The sequence below is a fragment of the Lithobates pipiens genome, unplaced genomic scaffold (assembly GCF_037356315.1).
Source record: "Lithobates pipiens isolate NorthernLeopardFrog02 unplaced genomic scaffold, aLitPip1_a1.2 Scaffold_3, whole genome shotgun sequence".
NCBI classification, from domain to species: domain Eukaryota; kingdom Metazoa; phylum Chordata; class Amphibia; order Anura; family Ranidae; genus Lithobates; species Lithobates pipiens.
In genome coordinates this window covers 65315736-65335759 of record NW_027507790.1, presented here as the reverse complement: position 1 = coordinate 65335759, position 20024 = coordinate 65315736, and the positions used below count along the sequence as shown (strand labels likewise).

General features: G+C 45.2%; 1 protein-coding gene across 2 annotated transcripts in view; it reads left to right on the top strand.

Annotated features, from left to right (window-relative positions):
- ADGRD1 (adhesion G protein-coupled receptor D1) overlaps positions 1-20024 on the top strand; it is an 843751-nt gene that overhangs the window by 372116 nt on the left and 451611 nt on the right. For both annotated transcript variants that reach the window (XM_077461779.1, XM_077461778.1), the window contains one exon: positions 10214-10287. In XM_077461779.1, coding sequence (XP_077317905.1) covers positions 10214-10287 — 74 coding nt within the window. The remainder of the gene's footprint in view (positions 1-10213; positions 10288-20024) is intronic.

The window sequence follows — 20024 nt, the reverse complement described above, 5'->3', positions numbered from 1 at the left end:
CAGGGGAAGTGTTTTCCCAATCTACCTCTAATGTGTGGATGGGGGAATCAGCACTTTTTTCTGGTTCAACCCACTGGTTGAACCAAAAAAAATGTATAATGTATGGCCTGCTTACAGCGTACTGAAGAAATTTGAAGATTGAAATTATTCTTGAAACTGGCTATAGAAAAATAAAAATTTTAAGTCGTTTTCTACAGCCAAACATTTTTTTTTGTTAAGGACCCTTAGAGATCCTCGTCAGTGCCAATAAGTAAACCACATTTCTGAGATCTGTTACATAAAAGCCAGGTATAAATGGAGCGTATAAGATATGTACTTCTTTTGATGGCTGTAACCAATGTATTCATATGATATTTTTTTAAGGGCCAACCCTTACATACATCCGAACAAGTTCAGTGAACTAAAATCAGATTTTTCTTACTTTGACAGCTAGCAAAAAGCGTTATATAAAGCTTGCTTGTGTTGTTGTCATAAAATCAATGGCAGAAGCATAATCAGAAGTAGCTCAAAGATGAACTTTCATGCTCAGTTAAACCAGAGAAACATAGTGTTTTAAACAAAAGCCAATTTGCTTTCTATGGAAAGTCATCTTGTGGCGTCTCTTAATAGGAAACGATTGCAGATCAATGTTTTTAAATGAAAAAGTTCTCCCTAGCCAAAGCTAGAGTCCTAGCATTGCTCTTTCCCACATTTAGCACATCCAAAGTTCCTACAAACAGGAGTTAAATCATGCGCAAAAAAAAGGAAAATATACTGCAGTACTAACACACAGACATATTTATTTTTTTCATGCATAAAAATTCATTTTGGCACACACGTTTCCATGCACCAATAATTTGGTGCTCATGAAATGGGAGAAACGAAAAAGTTGTTGCTGTAGGACATTTTTGATATCTCTCTATTACCATAATAGTATTGTAATTTTCACCATGATAATAGTCATGGGGGCTAATTTTAAAATTTCGTTTCAGGAGTCGTATAGGAGTTATGCTAAGGTTTAGGGTCCCTAAGTGACTATTACTTTTTAAGGCGTGATATATTATTTCTGTAGATGTGATATATGTAAAAGTCATGTAGTAAAACTTTTGTGTCAAACATTTATGCTAAAATACTGGTGCCAAAAAAAACAAAAACAAAAGCAACCATGCTATTTAAAAATGAATGCACTGACTAAATATAAGGCTTTTGCTGTGTATGAATTCTTAAATTATTATCATGAAAAAAAAAGTTGATCAATAAGGTTGATTTGTTTTACATGCACATCTGTTTTTCACTTGTAAGTGGTCTGATAATGCATGCATATATTGCAAGAAGGACAGAGATGAAGTGTAAAATGTGTACAGGAGGTGCTCTTTCTTATAGAGCTGCTGTTGGGTTAGTGTAGATCCTTATGTGTAACCAGTGATTGATGTGGTTACCTTGGAGTCTAAAGCCCCATACACACTATCAGTTTTTCTGATCAGTTTTTCCTTCAGGTTTACCAAAACCATGTAGTAGAAGGGCCTGCCTGATTGCATACGAATTGAAACTCCTAAGGTTTGACCTCATATTATATGGTTTTGGTAAATCTGAAGGAAAAACTCAACAGAAAAACTGATAGTGTGCATGGGGCTTAAGTAGCATCTGGTCTAGACCAGGAACACGTATGAGGAAGAATGGGTTGTTCTGCATTATGCTCTCAAATCATAACCCTCCGACAGGGGCGGACTGACCATTTGGCCACTCGGACACTGCCCGTGGGCCCTGGGCCACTAGGGGGCCCCATCAGGGTTGCCAGCCTCAGTAAAACCAGGGAAAGTATGTAAAAGTCTGTTTTTTTTTTACATCTGTCTCTGAAATGCCCCTTACGACATCCTTTTGGTCTAAAAATTTGAGATTATAGCTGCCCCAACTCTCCAGTACCTTCTCAGCCAATAGAAACATGTCTGTGTATACTGTGTGTACATGTATGTGTATACTGTGCGATTGTATAATATGTGTGTGTACACTTTGTGGCCCCATAATATCTGATTGCCTGGGGGCCCCATAATCTCCTATTGCCCGGGGGCCCCATGAGTTGTTAGTCCGCTCCTGCCCTCTGATTTCCCTCAAGGGTGACAATTGTCATACATGACAAAAGTGTTAAATTGAGGACAATATAGTAGTAGGTAAACTGGCCAGGACAACCGACATAATCAAAATTTAGGTAGAAGAAAAAGCAGGGATCAACAGATTTACAGAACAAGCATAGCTGTGGATAGGCAGCCCACAAGTAAACTGTGGTATCCAAAAGGCGGTCCAATATCTTAATCAGCCAGATAGCAGTAACAGCAAAACAGAATACCAAAGTGCTACAAAGAAAAAGCAGGAATCTTCAATCTCAGGCACTATCCAAGTGTAGAACGCACAATTTCTATCTGAAGCTTTGTTACAAAAGTAAAATTGAATGTGCCTGAGACACATTATCAATTTAAAGCGGGAGTCCACCGGGACTCCGCGTTTTTTTTTTTTTTTAAAAGCCAGCAGCTACAAATACTGCAGCTGCTGACTTTTAAAATAGTGACACTTACCTGTCCAGCGCGCCCGCGATGTCGGCACCCGAAGACGATCGCTAGGTCGTCTGTCGGGTCCTGCCGCCGCCATCTTGGGTATGGGAATCAGGAAATGGAGCCTTTCGGCTTCATTTCCCGGTTCCCTACTGCGCATGCGCGAATTGCGCTGCGCAATAAGGACGCTCCCCGCTGCCTCTGGGAGCTGTGTGTTTCCCAGCAGGCAGCGGGGCACTTGCGGGAAGGGGCGGGCACTTGCGGAAAGGGGCGTAAGTTACGCCCCTTTCCGCAGAGAGCTGTCCCGGAAGTGGGTGCAGTTACCTGGATTATCCAGGTAACTGCACCCCCCTCCCCCCTGAAAGGTGCCGATTGTGGCACCGGAGGGGGGGAGGGTTCCGATGAGCGGAAGGTCCACTTTAGGGTGGACCTCCGCTTTAAACAAGTAGGTGGCACTAATGTGTATCTAGAAGATACATGTCCAACCTGATGAGAAAGTTGGCAAAACTCTGTAGTAGATTGTGTCTCTTAATCAATGATGGCGAACCTCGACACTCCAGATGTTTTGGAACTACATTTCCCATGATGCTCCACTACACTGCAGAGTGCATGAGCATCATGGCAATTGTAGTTCCAAAACATCCGGGGGTGCCAAGATTCGCCATCACTGCCCTATATTGTTTCCAATGTAGGTTCATATCACAGAGAATATCCAACATATTTATGCCTATAAAAACTCACAGTATGTTGTTTTTTTCACAATGTCAAAATAGCTACATAGGAGAAATATTGGCTTCTATTTTGCCCTTAACCACTTGCCGACCGCCGCACGACGATGTACGTCGACAGAATGGCACGGGCAGGCATATGGGCGTACATATACGTCCCTGCCTTCCCGCGGGTGGGGGGCCCGATCGGGATGAGGGGGCGGCCATTCATTCATGGCCACCCCCTCTCGATCGCTCCTGACGAATGGAAGTGAGGCATGACATCACTTCCTCTCCTGTAATGTAAACACAGGAGAGGAAGTGATGTAATCTCTCCTCCGTGTCGGTATTTTTCGTTCCGGCACCGAGGAGAGAGGATCAGTGAGTTGCACCAACACGACACTTCACAGTAGAACATGCCAGGCACACTCACACCCCCCCTTCACCCCCCGATCACCCCCCCAATCACCCCTCCCCCCCCCAGTCACAGTGACACCAATAGGGTTTTTTTTTTTTTTGCATTGGTGTCATTTGTGACTGTAATAACTGTTAGGGCAGTTAGGGTTAGCCCCCTTTAGCTCTAGGGTACCCCCCTAACCCCCCCAATAAAGGTTTAACCCCGTGATCACCCCCCGTCGCCAGTGTCACTAAGGCTGGGTTCACATTGCAGCGGTTTATGAGAATGGATGTGATTCGCACCGCACTGCAGTAAGCGATCGTTTTTCTGATCGCTGTATTAGTGTGACAGGTGACACTAGTTAGGCAGGTAGGTATTTAGGTTCGCCGCAGCTTTTTATAGCGACAGGGACCCCCATATACTACCGCATAAAGCCCCCTGATTGCCCCCTAGTTAAACCTTTCACCAGTGATCACCATATAACTGTTACAGGTGACGCTGGTTGGTTAGTTATTTTTTTATAGTTTCAGGGCACCCGCCATTTATTACCTAATAAAGGTTTAACCCCCTGATCACCTGGCGGGTGTCATTTGTGACTGTAATAACTGTTAGCGCAGTTAGGGTTAGCCCCCTTTAGTTCTAAGGTACCCCCCTAACCCCCCCAATAAAGGTTTAACCCCGTGATCACCCCCTGTCGCCAGTGTCACTAAGGCTGGGTTCACATTGCAGCGGTTTATGAGAACGGATGTGATTCGCACCGCACTGCAGTGCAAATCACATCCGATCTCTGTGCGATTCGAGTTCAGCCATACAGATAGTATGGCTGAATTCGCGTCGCACCCGCCGCACCCGCCGCACCCGCCGCACCCGCCGCACCCGCCGCAAACTCGCACGGGACCCTTTTTTTGGTCCGCAGCAGAATCGGATCGCATGGGTGTTCACACCATGCGATCCGAGTTTGCAGATCGCACTGCGATATGCAAACTGATCTGGGGGTGTCATTAACATTTCACTGACACTCCCAGCAGTTCGCATAGGGCAGTGTAAACTGCCGCCGGGAGGCATGCGATGCGGGAACCCGCCACGGATTCGTGGCGTTCCCGCATCGCTCCAGTGTGAACCCAGCCTAATAAGCGATCGTTTTTCTGATCGCTGTATTAGTGTCACAGGTGACGCTAGTTAGGCAGGTAGGTATTTAGGTTCGCCGCAGCTTTTTATAGCGACAGGGACCCCCATATACTACCGCATAAAGCCCCCTGATTGCCCCCTAGTTAACCCTTTCACCAGTGATCACCATATAACTGTTACAGGTGACGCTGGTTGGTTAGTTATTTTTTTATAGTTTCAGGGCACCCGCCATTTATTACCTAATAAAGGTTTAACCCCCTGATCACCTGGCGGGTGTCATTTGTGACTGTAATAACTGTTAGCGCAGTTAGGGTTAGCCCCCTTTAGTTCTAAGGTACCCCCCTAACCCCCCCAATAAAGGTTTAACCCCGTGATCACCCCCTGTCGCCAGTGTCACTAAGGCTGGGTTCACATTGCAGCGGTTTATGAGAACGGATGTGATTCGCACCGCACTGCAGTGCAAATCACATCCGATCTCTGTGCGATTCGAGTTCAGCCATACAGATAGTATGGCTGAATTCGCGTCGCACCCGCCGCACCCGCCGCAAACTCGCACGGGACCCTTTTTTTGGTCCGCAGCAGAATCGAATCGCATGGGTGTTCACACCATGCGATCCGAGTTTGCAGATCGCACTGCGATATGCGAACTGATCTGGGGGTGTCATTAACATTTCACTGACACTCCCAGCAGTTCGCATAGGGCAGTGTAAACTGCCGCCGGGAGGCATGCGATGCGGGAACCCGCCGCGGATTCGTGGCGTTCCCGCATCGCTCCAGTGTGAACCCAGCCTAATAAGCGATCATTTTTCTGATCGCTGTATTAGTGTCACAGGTGACGCTAGTTAGGCAGGTAGGTATTTAGGTTCGCCGCAGCTTTTTATAGCGCCAGGGACCCCCATATACTACCGCATAAAGCCCCCTGATTGCCCCCCTAGTTAACCCTTTCACCAGTGATCACCATATAACTGTTACAGGTGAGGCTGGTTGGTTAGTTATTTTTTTATAGTTTCAGGGCACCCGCCATTTATTACCTAGTCTCACTAGTGTACCCCTAAATTTAGGGGTGTCTACTTTCCAAAATGGGGTCATTTGGGGGGGGTTTGTGCCATCTTGGCATTTTATGGCCTTCAAAACTGTAACGCCCTTAGAAAGCCTGAAGGCGGTGCTTGGTTTTCGGGACCCCGTACGCGGCTAGGCTCCCAAAAAGTCCCACATATGTGGTATCCCCGTACTCAGGAGAAGCAGCAGAATTTATTTTGGGGTGTCATTTCACATATGCCCATGGCATGCGTGAGCAATATATCATTTAGTGACAACTTTGTTAAAAAATAAAAATAAAAAAAAAAAGTTTGTAATTTTCCCGCAACTTGTGGCAAAATATAAAATATTCCATGGACTCAACATGCCTCTCAGCAAATAGCTTGGGGTGTCTACTTTCTAAAATGGGGTTATTTGTGGGGGTTTTGTGCCATCTTGGCATTTTATGGCCTTCAAAACTGTAATAGGTAGTGAGGAGTGAAGTCAAATATTTACGCCCTTAGAAAACCTGAAGGCGGTTCTTGGCTTTCGGGGCCCCGTACGCGGCTAGGCTCCCAAAAAATCCCACACATGTGGTATCCCCGTACTCAGGAGAAGCAGCAGAATTTATTTTGGGGTGTAATTTCACATATGCCCATGGCATGTGTGAGCAATATATCATTTAGTGACAACTTTGTGAAAAATTTATAAAGTTTGTAATTTTCCCGCAACTTGTGGCAAAATATAAAATATTCCATGGACTCAACATGCCTCTCAGCAAATAGCTTGGGGTGTCTACTTTCTAAAATGGGGTCATTTGTGGGGGTTTTGTGCCATCTTGGCATTTTATGGCCTTCAAAACTGTGATAGGTAGTGAGGAGTAAAATGACATATGTATGCCCTTAGAAATCCTGAAGGCGGTGCTTGGCTTTCGGGGCCCCGTACGCGGCTAGGCTTCCAAAAAGTCGACCACATGTGGTATCCCCGTACTCAGGAGAAGCAGCAGAATGTATTTTGGGGTACAATTCCACATATAACCATGGCATGTGTGAGCAATATATCATTTAGTGACAACTTTGTGTAAAAAAAAAAAAAAAAAAATTTTTTTGTCATTATTCAATCGCTTGAGGCAAAAAAATAAAATATTCAATGGGCTCAACATGCCACTTATCAATTTCCTTAGGGGGTCTACTTTCCAAAATGGGATCATTTGGGGGGGTTTGTACTGCCCTGCCATTTTAGCACCTCAAGAAATGAGATAGGCAGTCGTAAACTAAAAGCTGCGTAAATTCCAGAAAACGTACCTTAGTTTGTAGATGTGACAACTTTTGCGCAAACCAATAAATATACAGTTATTGACTTTTTTTTTACCAAAGACATGTGGCTGAATACATTTTGGCCTAAATGTATGACTAAAATTGAGTTTATTGGATTTTTCTAATAACAAAAAGTAGAAAATATCATTTTTTTTCAAAATTTGCGGACTTTTTACGTTTATATCGCAAAAAATAAAAATCGCAGAGGCAATCAAATACCATCAAAAGAAAGCTCTATTTGTGGGAAGAAAAGGACGCAAATTTTGTTTGGGTACAACATTGCATGACTGCGCAATTACCAGTTAAAGCAGCGCAGTGCCAAATTGTAAAAAGACCTCTGGTCATTGACCAGCAAAATGGTCCGGTCTGAAAGTGGTTAAATTGTACGATATTGGTTGACTATACTGTGATTGATATGAAATATCACTTCAGTTTAGCTCTCTTATGACTCATGAGTAATCTTGATTATTACATAATACCCATTTACAAATTGTGAAATGTAAGAGATCCATAATTTCACAACTCCTAAAGCTTGATTACAAAGAATTGGAAAGTACAATCTCCACAAGTTGGGGAGTGATCCTTCAAGTTAGAGATTGGTATGTTTGAAGAGAGTAAGGGTACAGTACTTAGAAGAGCTGACTATTAGACCTTTTCAACATTTGACCCACTGGATCTATTTCAAGCCTTCTACAAATTACTCAATATTGTTTTATCATAAACTACCAGTTTTTAGTGCGACTGATAGTCATAGATGTATGCATCATTTTATTAATAAAGGACTTAAAGTGTTTGTAAAGGCACAAGGTTTTTTACCTTCATGCATTCTATGCATGAAGGAAGGTTGCAAGCACTGAACTTATTCTCTCTGGAGAAGAGACGCTTGAAAGGGGATATGATTTCAATATACAAAATACCGTACTGGTGACTCCACAACAGGGATACAACTTTTTCTCGGAAGGGAGTTTAACAAGACACGTGGCCACTCATTAAAATGAGAAGAAAAGAGCTTTAACCTTAAACTATGTAGAGGGTTCTTTACTGTAAGAGCGGCAAGGATGTGGTATTTCCTTCTACAGGCGGTGGTCTCAGCAGGGAGCATCGATAGTTTCAAGAAACTATTAGATAAGCACCTGAACGACCACAACATACAGGGATATACAATGTAATACTGACATATAATCACACACATAGGTTGGATTTGATGGACTTGTGTCTTTTTTCAACCTCACCTACTATGTAACTATACTATGTAACTATGTTTGTTATTTAATAAAAAAAAAAAAAGACTTTAATATCACTTTAAAGTAATATTAAAGACATGTCGCCCTTCCTCTTTCTCCCTAACCATTTTTGCTGCACCCCTTCCTCACGAATGTGTAAGTCACAATGACCTGTATTGTTTTTCTAACTGTCTGTATACCCAGGTAAAACATTTATTGCCAATGCTATAGCAGTTAGCAGTTAATATGGTAATAAGCATATCCATACTAGTAAGAGCATTTTTAGCTTTAAATCATCTAACTCCTTTTTTTTTTTCCTCAATGATTTTTTTATGGTAAAATGTATGTAAATCTTTTTTATAGCAAGTCATTTTTATTCTAATTACACTTGGATCAGTCATAAATACAATTCCCTATTCAAAATGATCACTTTTTGTTGTTTTGTAGAAGGAAAATGTGTTACTTATGTTTTGTGCGGTGCCTTTCTATCTAATTTTACCAGAAAATGATGACTCACAAGTGCATTGTACTATTGTTGCAAATGTTTAGGCATGATCAAAGATGAGAGATAGCTGATGTATAGGTGCGATATCCCATAGATCAGAGGTCTCAAACTGGCGGCGCTCCAGCTGTTGCAAAACTACAAGTCCCATCAAGCCATGCTTGTAACTGTCAGCCTTGCAATGCATCATGGGACTTGTAGTTTAGCAACAGCTGGAGGGCCGCCACTTTAAGACCCCTGCCATAGATGATTTGATGTTCTTTCCTTTCACCACGCGTTGATGGATGATGCCTCCCACAAGACTATTGTGTTCTGCTGGTGGGTGGGGGAGCCTTCTTGGTCTGCAGAACAAAATGATTACTGCTCAAGGCTATAGCCGCCGGCAGTAATCAGATGTAAATAAATGCAGCAGGATAGTTGTACCCAAGTCAATTGATAGAATGACTTGGTACAATCAACCTACTCATGCAGTATATGGATCAAATCTCACCCGGTCCCAGCTGAACTGGCTGAATTTAAATCCATGTATAACCAGCTTAATAGGGGTAAGGTGTTGATACTATTGGATATATCGTATAATTCAATCATTCTTTATAGGGTCTGATGTGCAGTAAAGGTATTCTGTTCTTGGGCTACTCCTTCCCTGATGGTCTTTCATAGAACACTCAGTGGATGGCAAAACTCTGTGGAACACACAGTACAAAAGTTTCATGACACAAAGGAGCGACAAAGCTCTTGTGCACAGTGCTGGATCGCAATCAGACTTAGGTAAGTATAAGGAGAAGGGGGGCTGGGGAGGATCCACTGCTTATAAAAGAGCATTTTCCACCATCATGTGTCTGTTTTTGCCAATGCAGGACAAAGTGACAAGTTCACTTTAATGTTCCTTCTCCCCAGCTGCACATACTCACTTTTTTTTGCAATGGAAGGGAAGAAAGGAAGCCCCTTGTAAGTTCCATGTTGCTCCATTTTGAGATTATACAGTACTGCACACCCCATTCCAGTGTGGTCACATTGAATGAGTAACATGGCGCTCCATACCCTGAAGTACAGGAATATTCTTTGCTCCTGGTACCTGGACTTAACAGCAGGAAGATGAAGGAAAAGAGATTATATGCTGCTAGTAATTTAAAGCATCCACATGCAGAGCACAAATTTCATTTAAAATACCGGGTTAAACAAACATAGTTGCAAAATATTTTGTTTAAATTTATATAAAAAAATAGAATAAGCGCATAGGGGGCACACATCAGCTGGTAAAAAACAAACAGACTACATATATTTTGTTTGTCTACTCTAAATTGATACTCTCTAAATGCACGTCTTTGACACAACCACTATGTTCAAATCAAGTCAAAATGAAACTGTTGCAATCATGCAAACTTTTCTTTATTTTAGACACCTCGACTCTATATTGAAGCTGCCAACAATAGTAACCATGTCCACCTCTACTGTGCTTTTCTGGATTTCAGGTTAGTGATTAATTATACATTTTGATGTCATTCAAATAAACGTTTGCTAAAAGGAATATGGAAGCTGTCATAATGACCACCTTTGAAAAAAATGCTGGGTCCCTGGTTGTTATGTCGACTCTCTGGCATCCATAATTTTAAGTCAGATGTCTTTATTTACATAAATGTATTAGATTAGTGATATAAATCTACCCAGTTTCTATTTGCCTAGGGCAGCTATGGTGAAACTTGGCACCCCAGATGTTATGGAACTACATTTCCTATGATGCTCAAGTACATTGCAGAATGCATGAGCATCATGGGAAATGTAGTTCCAAAACATCTGGGGTGCCAAGGTTCACCATCACTGCACTAGGGTTTCATGAATCTTGTTCAAAGAAGAGAGGCAATCCCACTGAAGACTATGAAAGGGGAAAAGAGCACAGGCTGGGGCTTTACTACAAGAATTAAGATGCTGCAGAGAATACAGCAGTGTAAAAACTGGCCAGCAGCAGACCAGATTTAATCAGGAATAATAAACCTAATTGGTTTATGCCTAACTTCTATTTTATCAACATTAAGGGCACTTTCACACTGGGGCGGGGGCGTCGGCATTAAAGCACCGCTAGTTTTAGCGACCATTTACCATTGTTTTTGTAGCACTTTTTAGCCGCTTTTAACCCCTGCTAGCGGCCAAACAAGCTGTTAAAAGCTTTGACGGTGCTGGCCATTGATTTCAGTGGCAAGGGCGTTTTAGGAGCAGTGAATTCACTGCTCCTGCAATGCCCCAAAGATGCTATTAGCAGGACTTTTTTTTTCATCCTGTAAGCGCACCACCCAGTGTGAAAGCACTCCGGCTTTCACACTGGGGTGGCTTTAGAGGCGTTTTTCAGGCGCTATTTTTAGTGCAACAATGCCCGAAAAGCACCCCAGTGTGAAAGTTGCTAAAATAAAAATCAATACAAGTTGCCAATTAATAAGATACTTCTAACACACAGCATGGGAATACTTAGAAATACATCCCAAAATGAATTCTACTACTCTTCCTGAGTCTAGCTAAACCACATGCGTGAGACTTTTCACAGCCAAACCACATAGAGAGGCCTATAATCCAATTTGCACCTTCAAGCTTTCTAGGGGCATGAATTGCACATTTAATTTCCTTACTATAAGAGGCCCTGGAGTATCAGGACAGTGGAAACACTTACGAAATTACACATTTTGGACATTAAACACCCCAAGGTATTTTTTAGGAGGTATGATGAGTTTTTTAGCCACTAGACAACCAGCCGCCGCAGTTATACTGCGGCAGGTTGGCTCGCCTGGGCAAATCATCGTTAGTATACGTCGGCCGCTTTAGGGCCACTAGGGGGCGTGCGCGGCGCGACAATGGAGGGCACCCATGATCACTCCTAAACAACACGGAGCAGAGGCCTGTCAATGTATACAGACAGATCTTCGTATGATCAGCATATGCCTCCTCCTCCAGACAGTCCCATCCCCTCACAGTTAGAATCACTCCTTAAGACACACATTTAACGCCTTGATTGCCTCTAGTGTTAACCCCTTCCCTGCCAGTGACATTTATACAGTAATCAGTGGCTATTTTTAGCTCTGATCGCTGTATGAATGTGGCCAGGAAGAAGTTGTCCGCAGAGGATGGCTGGGACTGGTGTCTCGCTGGAATCCGCAAGATGTGCATATGAGTCATTTCAGTCTGCAGCATTGACATGGTCAGCAAACAGGCAAAGGATTAATCCAGGCAGCAGGCAGAAATGTGACCAATAAACAGGCCAGAGTTAGTACAGTCAGCAGGCAGAGGCAACACACTGGTGTGGTGGTGATCAGGAACACTAATGCTGGCTGCACTGGTCTGGTGACAGAAGGACTTGTGTAGCGCATTCAAGACTGCTTCTGACTTACATTGGTCTAGTGACACTGGGATTGGTGTGGTGACAATCAGGAGGGACACTGTTGCTGGATTACACGAGTGTGGTGGCACTGCAACTGGTGTTGCAGTGAATAATGCTGCGTACACACGATTGGACTATCCGGCGGACTTGCTCCGGCTCTTTTGCTAGCTCTTTCACTAGCAGAGGAGCTTGGCTTTCTTCTTTGTCATCGCCGCCGCCGTTCGGGGGTCTTCTTCCGACTTTGGGGTCTTGTCCCGCTCTTCGGGGGTCTTGTCCCGCTCTTCGATTCTACTTGCCGGGGTCCGCTATCTTCTTATAGCTCTTTTACTAGCGTTGGCCCGGTCTTCTGTCGCCACCGCCTTGTTCTCTTCTTCTTCCTTGTGATGTTGACACAACACGCTCTCTCTTGCTGCAATGGCAGGGACGCGTTGTGTGGCGACTTATATAGGGACAAGGGGCGGGGTCACCGGGTGATGTCACATGATGTTACAATCCTGGAGGATGCTGGGACTGTGACATCATAAGGGGCAGGGTCAGCATGTGAAATCACCTGGTGACCCCGCCCCTTGTCCCTATATAAGTCGCCGCACAATGCGTCCCTGTCATTGCGGCCAGAAAGAGCATCATGTCAACATCGCAAGGAAGAGGAAGAAGAGAAGAAGAGAAGAGAAGAAGGCGGCGGCAACAGACTTTTTTCACCAGGTGAATGGATAGGGGTAAATGGTACCCCATACTCATTCACATGTGGTGGGGGGCTGGTATTATCTGGGGGCCCCCTTATTAAAGGGGACTCCCGGATTCCGATAACCCCCCCGCCCACAGACCCGACAACCAACGGCCACGTTTGTCCGGAAGAGGCCCTTGTTCTCATCAACCTGGGGACAAGGTGCTTTTTCCCCAAAGCACCCCCCATTGTCATGAAAATCTCATGAAGAGATTGTCCTCCAGGTCTTCTGATGTACGATCGTCGCGGGTACGCACGATCGTACGAACGCCCTTACGTTTGTACACAGGTGCGCGTGCGCGGGCACGCGCACGGTCGCGTGCGTGCGTCCGTATTGGCGCCAAACGGCCTATTTAAACCAGCCTCTTGCCAACAGTCTTTGCTGTCTGCTCAACAGCGTTATACCTGTGAGACCTGATCTGTGTTGTTTGTTCCTGTTTGACCCGGCCTGCCTGTGACCCATCTGCTATCCGCCTGCACCCGACCTCGGCTTGTTGTGACTATTCTCCTGCCTGTTCCCTTGTACTTCGTTCCCGCCTGGTATCCGATTCGGCTTGCTCTGACCATCCGTCTGCTAGAAGGGTAACCTGCTTATATACTGAACTGTTCATCTGCTATAAGTACCTGCTCATTTTGAACTACCTATCTGCTGCAATAACCTGCTATACTGGACTGTTCATCTGCTATAAGTGCCTGCTCATATTGAACTACCTATCTGCTGCAATAACCTGCTATACTGAACTGTTCATCTGCTATAAGTGCCTGCTCATATTGAACTACCTATCTGCTGCAAATAATCTGCTTACTGAACTGTTCATCTGCTATAAGTGCTTGCTCATATTGAACTACCTGTCTGCTGCAAGTCACCTGCTTATACTGGATTGTATTATCTGCTACAAGTGATCTGCTAGTATTACACTATCCATCTGCTTCTAGTACCTGCTTATATTGACTGTTATCTGCTGCAAGCACTTGTGTATATTACCCTGTTCACCTGCTACTAGTGACCTGCTTCCCTGCACTGTTTATCTCCAAGTTACCTGCTCCATTGAACTGTGTATCTGCTATAAACTACCTGCTGGTCCCTTCACTGTGATCACCTGCTCCACTGATCCTCGCCTACCCATCCTACCCATCTGTTGATCCTGCCAGGCACCTGTACCCCTCCTTACTCCTGTGTTCCCTGTTGTATTGCCAGGAAACCGGTAGTGGGAGTCGTAAAGGAGGCCTCTCTCCGCAATCCGGGCTCGCTACTAGAAGGTACGTGACAGTAGCAGACAGCCAATGTCTGAGCCCGAGCGGGGAGCCTCCGCCATGGAAGAACTTTGTCAACACCTGGCAGGACTGTCTGAGGCAGTTAAGGGCCTTCAACAAGGCTACACTCGGCTGGAGGAACGGGTAATTACTCTTTCCAACCCCTCCGGATCCTTGGGGGCCCCTCAACCATCAGTTTCTTCAGCTGAAGCAGTTCCAACATCTACAGTTGTGATGCTACCACCAGAACCTAAAGTTCCCATACCCAAGCGATTTTCTGGGAATCGCAGTGGCTTCAGGGCCTTCCGCAACTCCTGCGAATTATATTTTGCCCTCCAACCACGGACCTTCTCTTTAGAGGCTACCAAGGTGGGTTTTGTGGTGTCTCTACTCTCTGGAGACCCCCAGACCTGGGCCCACCGCCTGTTAGAAAACCAGGACGCAGCGTTGACTAATCTTTCTACTTTTTTTGATGCTATGGCTCAATTGTATGAAGATCCTCAACTTTCAGCAACTGCAGAAACCGCTTTGCGGACCCTCCAGCAGGGACGAAGGGCGGTGGAAGGTTATGTGGCCGAGTTCAGGCGATGGGGTGCGGATACGAACTGGAATGATGCTGCCCTTCGCCATCAGTTCCGCTTGGGACTCTCTGATTCTTTGAAGGATGAGCTTGCTAGAGTCGGTGTCCCACAGACATTAAACGCACTAATTGACTTGGCGATACAGATCAATCGTCGTCTGAGAGAGAGGAGAGCTGAGAGGGCCACTGGTTTCTCTCGTCCAACCTGGATGCTTCCAAAGGCCCCAAGCCATTTACATCCAGCACCTGCCACCCGATCCACGTCTGACACACCTGAGCCAATGCAACTTGGAGTCTTGCGGCCATCTCTTACCCCCGAAGAACGTCAACGCCGGCGGAATAATAACTTATGCCTCTATTGCGGGGAATCTGGACATTACGTCAGGAACTGTCCAATAAAACTTCGTAAGTGTCCATCCGTGCCTCCTTATCTCCCAGACTCTCTAATGAAGTTTCCATCTCACCTTATCATTTCTGTCTCCTTTCAGTTCCCAGGAAAGACTTTACAGTCACCCGCCATTATTGATTCCGGGGCATGCAGCTGTTTTATGGATTCATCCTTTGCTGCCCAACATCAGATTCCTCTCCTACCTAAGACCCGTGGACTCTCTATTCATTTGGCCGATGGCTCCGCTATTAAATCTGGTCCTGTAACTCGAGAAACTGCACCTCTATCTACTGTTATCTCTGGTTCTCATCGAGAACTTCTCCGGATGGACATTATCACCTCCCCTCTTTTTCCTGTAATCCTTGGGATGCCCTGGCTACAGGCTCACAATCCAACCATAAATTGGACTACAGGAGAAATTACCTTTTCTTCACCGTATTGCCAGAAGTTCTGTGGTTCATCCGGTTCTCTGAGACCAGCAACTTTATTATCTATTGACTCAGAGATCGATTTACGTCAAGCCATTCCCGAAGTCTACCATGAATTTTTGGACGTGTTCAGTAAACAAAAGGCAGAGGTGCTCCCGCCCCACCGGGCTTATGACTGCCCCATTGAGTTACTTCCTGGAGCCAAGATTCCGATTGGAAGGGTTTTTCCCTTAACAGAAGTAGAGCAGGAGAAACTCAAAGAATACCTCGAAGAAAATTTAAAGAAGGGGTTCATTCGCCCGTCTACGTCCCCAGCAGGTGCAGGTATTTTCTTTATTGAGAAAAAAGACCACACTCTCCGACCCTGCGTAGACTACCGTGAATTAAACAACATCACTATAAAGAACCGGTACCCTCTCCCTCTTTTTCCAGAGTTATTCCAAAGACTGGGAATTGCCACGGTGTTCACTAAACTCGATCTCCATGGGGCTTACAACTTGATCCGTATCAAGGCCGGAGATGAGTGGAAGACTGCTTTCCGTACCCGATTCGGACACTTCGAGTATTTGGTGATGCCCTTCGGTTTGTGTAATGCCCCCGCCACCTTCCAATATTTTATCAATGATGTGCTCTGGGACTTTCTGGACTTATTTGCTGTCGTTTATTTAGATGATATTTTGATTTTTTCTTCCTCCCTTGAAGCCCATCGCAAGCACGTCAAAAGCGTGTTGGGTCGGCTCCGCCAACATGGACTATATGCAAAAGCAGACAAGTGTTTGTTCGAACAGGAAAGTATACCATTCCTGGGGTTGATCATCTCTAGTAAGGGTATAAAAATGGACCCCCAGAAGATTGCTGCGATTTTGGACTGGCCGACTCCTGTAGACCGGAAAGGAATCCAACGTTTTATTGGATTCGCCAACTTCTACCGCAAATTTATTAAAGGTTTCTCAGCTATTGTTGCACCCATCACACAACTAACTAGACAAGGAACCCGTTTTCATTGGACCTCTGAAGCTCAAAAAGCATTCGAGACTCTCAAGGGACTTTTCACCTCCGCTCCTATTTTAAGACATCCAGATTCCTCCCTGCCATTTGTTTTAGAAGTGGATGCATCCGAAATCGTCGTAGGAGCTATATTATCCCAGAGACAAGGAACTAAGGCCCTGCTTCATCCTGTGGCTTTCTTTTCATGTAAGTTATCTGCAGCCGAGAAAAATTACGATGTCGGAGACCGGGAGCTGTTGGCCATTAAATCCGCATTAGAAGAGTGGCGTTATTTGTTGGAAGGAGCTTCGCATCCAATTCTAATATTTACAGATCACAAAAACCTGGAGTACTTAAGATCTGCAAAAAGACTAAAACCAAGACAAGCCAGGTGGGCACTCTTCTTCTCCCAGTTCTCTTTCCATGTGACGTATCGCCCAGGGTCTAAAAATATAAAACCAGATGCCTTGTCACGGATGTTCCACAAGTCCCAGGAGAATTCTCCTCCGGATACCATTCTCGCTCCTGGGAATTTCCTTCTGCTTCAGGAAGATCTTCTCTCTCGGCTTAGACAAGCCTCCATGGGACAAAGACCCTTCTCAGAACCAGAACTACAAACCAGAGGTGGGTTACTGTGGTATAAAGACAAGATCTACATCCCCGAAACTCTGCGGGTATCTGTTCTAGAGCTGTGTCATGACCACGCACTCGCCGGACATTTTGGTATCACTAGAACCATTGATTTGGTACAGCGTACTTTTTGGTGGCCTCAGTTACGGGAGGATTGCAGGAAATACGTGAACACCTGCACTACGTGCATTAGGAGTAAGAACTGTAAAACCAAGGCCTGGGGCCTCCTTAAACCGTTGTCTGTTCCGGACAGGCCAGGGAAAATGCTGTCTCTAGACTTCATTGTTGAATTGCCTCCGGCAGACGATCATACCACTATCTTGGTGGTGGTCGATCGTCTGTCAAAGATGGCACATTTTATTCCCATGAAGGGTACCCCTTCAGCCTCTGAAACTGCACAAGTGTTTATCAAAGAAATAATTAGGCTCCATGGGGTACCAGCCAATATAGTTTCGGATCGAGGAGTACAGTTCACCTCTCGATTCTGGAAGTCCCTCTGCAAGGCCTTGAATATTGAGCTATCGTTCTCATCCGCTTATCATCCTCAGTCCAATGGGCAGACAGAGAGGACAAACCAAACTCTCGAACAACATTTACGCTGTTTTTCCTCTTTTGCACAAGATGATTGGATCTCCCTGCTTCCAGTAGCTGAATTCGCGTATAATAATTCTCTCCATTCCGCCATCAAACAGACACCCTTTTTTGCCAATTATGGCTTCCACCCTTCCTTTTTACCCAACTCCCTTCCTGAATGTTCAGTACCTGCGGTCCAGGAAAAGATGAACTTTTTTTCAACCAACAACAAACTTCTACAAGAAACAATGACTAAGACTCAAGAGCACAACAAGGCAACCTTTGACAGGAAGAGACGAGGAGAGTTAGTACTGGTACCTGGTGATTTGGTGTGGCTATCCACGGTAAACTTGAAAATGGCGTGTCCTTCAAGGAAACTAGGTCCCAAGTTTTTAGGACCTTTCTCAGTCAAAAGGAAGATTAACGAGGTTGCTTTTGAACTAGAACTTCCAGACTCACTAAAAGTTCATCCGGTATTCCATGTATCCTTATTGAAACCTTTCACTCCCAATCCATTTCCTAACCGAAAAACCACTCCTCCTGATCCGATCTTGGTTGATGGTGAAGAAGAATTTGAAATTGAAGCCATCCTAAAATCCAGAAGAAGAGGAAACCAGAACCAGTTCTTAATCAAATGGAAAGGATATGGTCCTGAAGAGAACTCCTGGGAGCCTGAGGACAACATTCATGCGAAAAATTTGATTCGATCCTTTAAAAGGGCCCATCCGGAAAAGTTTGCCCAAAAGGGCATCCGGAGGCTGCCCCTTGGGAGGGGGCAATGTCATGAAAATCTCACGAAGAGATTGTCCTCCAGGTCTTCTGATGTACGATCGTCGCGGGTACGCACGATCGTACGAACGGCCTTACGTTCGTACACAGGTGCGCGTGCGCGGGCACGCGCACGGTCGCGTGCGTGCGTCCGTATTGGCGCCAAACGGCCTATTTAAACCAGCCTCTTGCCAACAGTCTTTGCTGTCTGCTCAACAGCGTTATACCTGTGAGACCTGATCTGTGTTGTTTGTTCCTGTTTGACCCGGCCTGCCTGTGACCCATCTGCTATCCGCCTGCACCCGACCTCGGCTTGTTGTGACTATTCTCCTGCCTGTTCCCTTGTACTTCATTCCCGCCTGGTATCCGATTCGGCTTGCTCTGACCATCCGTCTGCTAGAAGGGTAACCTGCTTATATACTGAACTGTTCATCTGCTATAAGTACCTGCTCATTTTGAACTACCTATCTGCTGCAATAACCTGCTATACTGGACTGTTCATCTGCTATAAGTGCCTGCTCATATTGAACTACCTATCTGCTGCAATAACCTGCTATACTGAACTGTTCATCTGCTATAAGTGCCTGCTCATATTGAACTACCTATCTGCTGCAAATAATCTGCTTACTGAACTGTTCATCTGCTATAAGTGCTTGCTCATATTGAACTACCTGTCTGCTGCAAGTCACCTGCTTATACTGGATTGTATTATCTGCTACAAGTGATCTGCTAGTATTACACTATCCATCTGCTTCTAGTACCTGCTTATATTGACTGTTATCTGCTGCAAGCACTTGTGTATATTACCCTGTTCACCTGCTACTAGTGACCTGCTTCCCTGCACTGTTTATTTCCAAGTTACCTGCTCCATTGAACTGTGTATCTGCTATAAACTACCTGCTGGTCCCTTCACTGTGATCACCTGCTCCACTGATCCTCGCCTACCCATCCTACCCATCTGTTGATCCTGCCAGGCACCTGTACCCCTCCTTACTCCTGTGTTCCCTGTTGTATTGCCAGGAAACCGGTAGTGGGAGTCGTAAAGGAGGCCTCTCTCCGCAATCCGGGCTCGCTACTAGAAGGTACGTGACACCCATGTTGAGGGCACGCGACCTGGTACGGCTCAGGAGGGGGGGGTCGCTCACTCATCCCTACCCCCTTTCCTGATGGGCCGGGCTGTGTGCTCGGATAAGGGTCTTCTATGGACTTTGGGGGGACCCCCATGCAATTTTTTCGGAGTATGGCTTCCCCTTTAAATCCATACCAGGTGACGAGGCTAGCGAGGTGTCAATCTCGCCGATGGAGGCGGCGACATTCAATTCCTTCACTAGTCCCGGCTACCTGGAGCCACGTTCAAAATGAACGGACTTTACTCCGTATGTGGGCAAGTCCGTTAATTTCAAAAGTCCGGCGGACTAGCACACAGACAGGCGGATTGTCCGCCGGACTGCCGAATCCAGCGGACAATTTTGAGTCAAAACTTCTTTCTAAGTCTGCTGGACTTTTGGAAAGA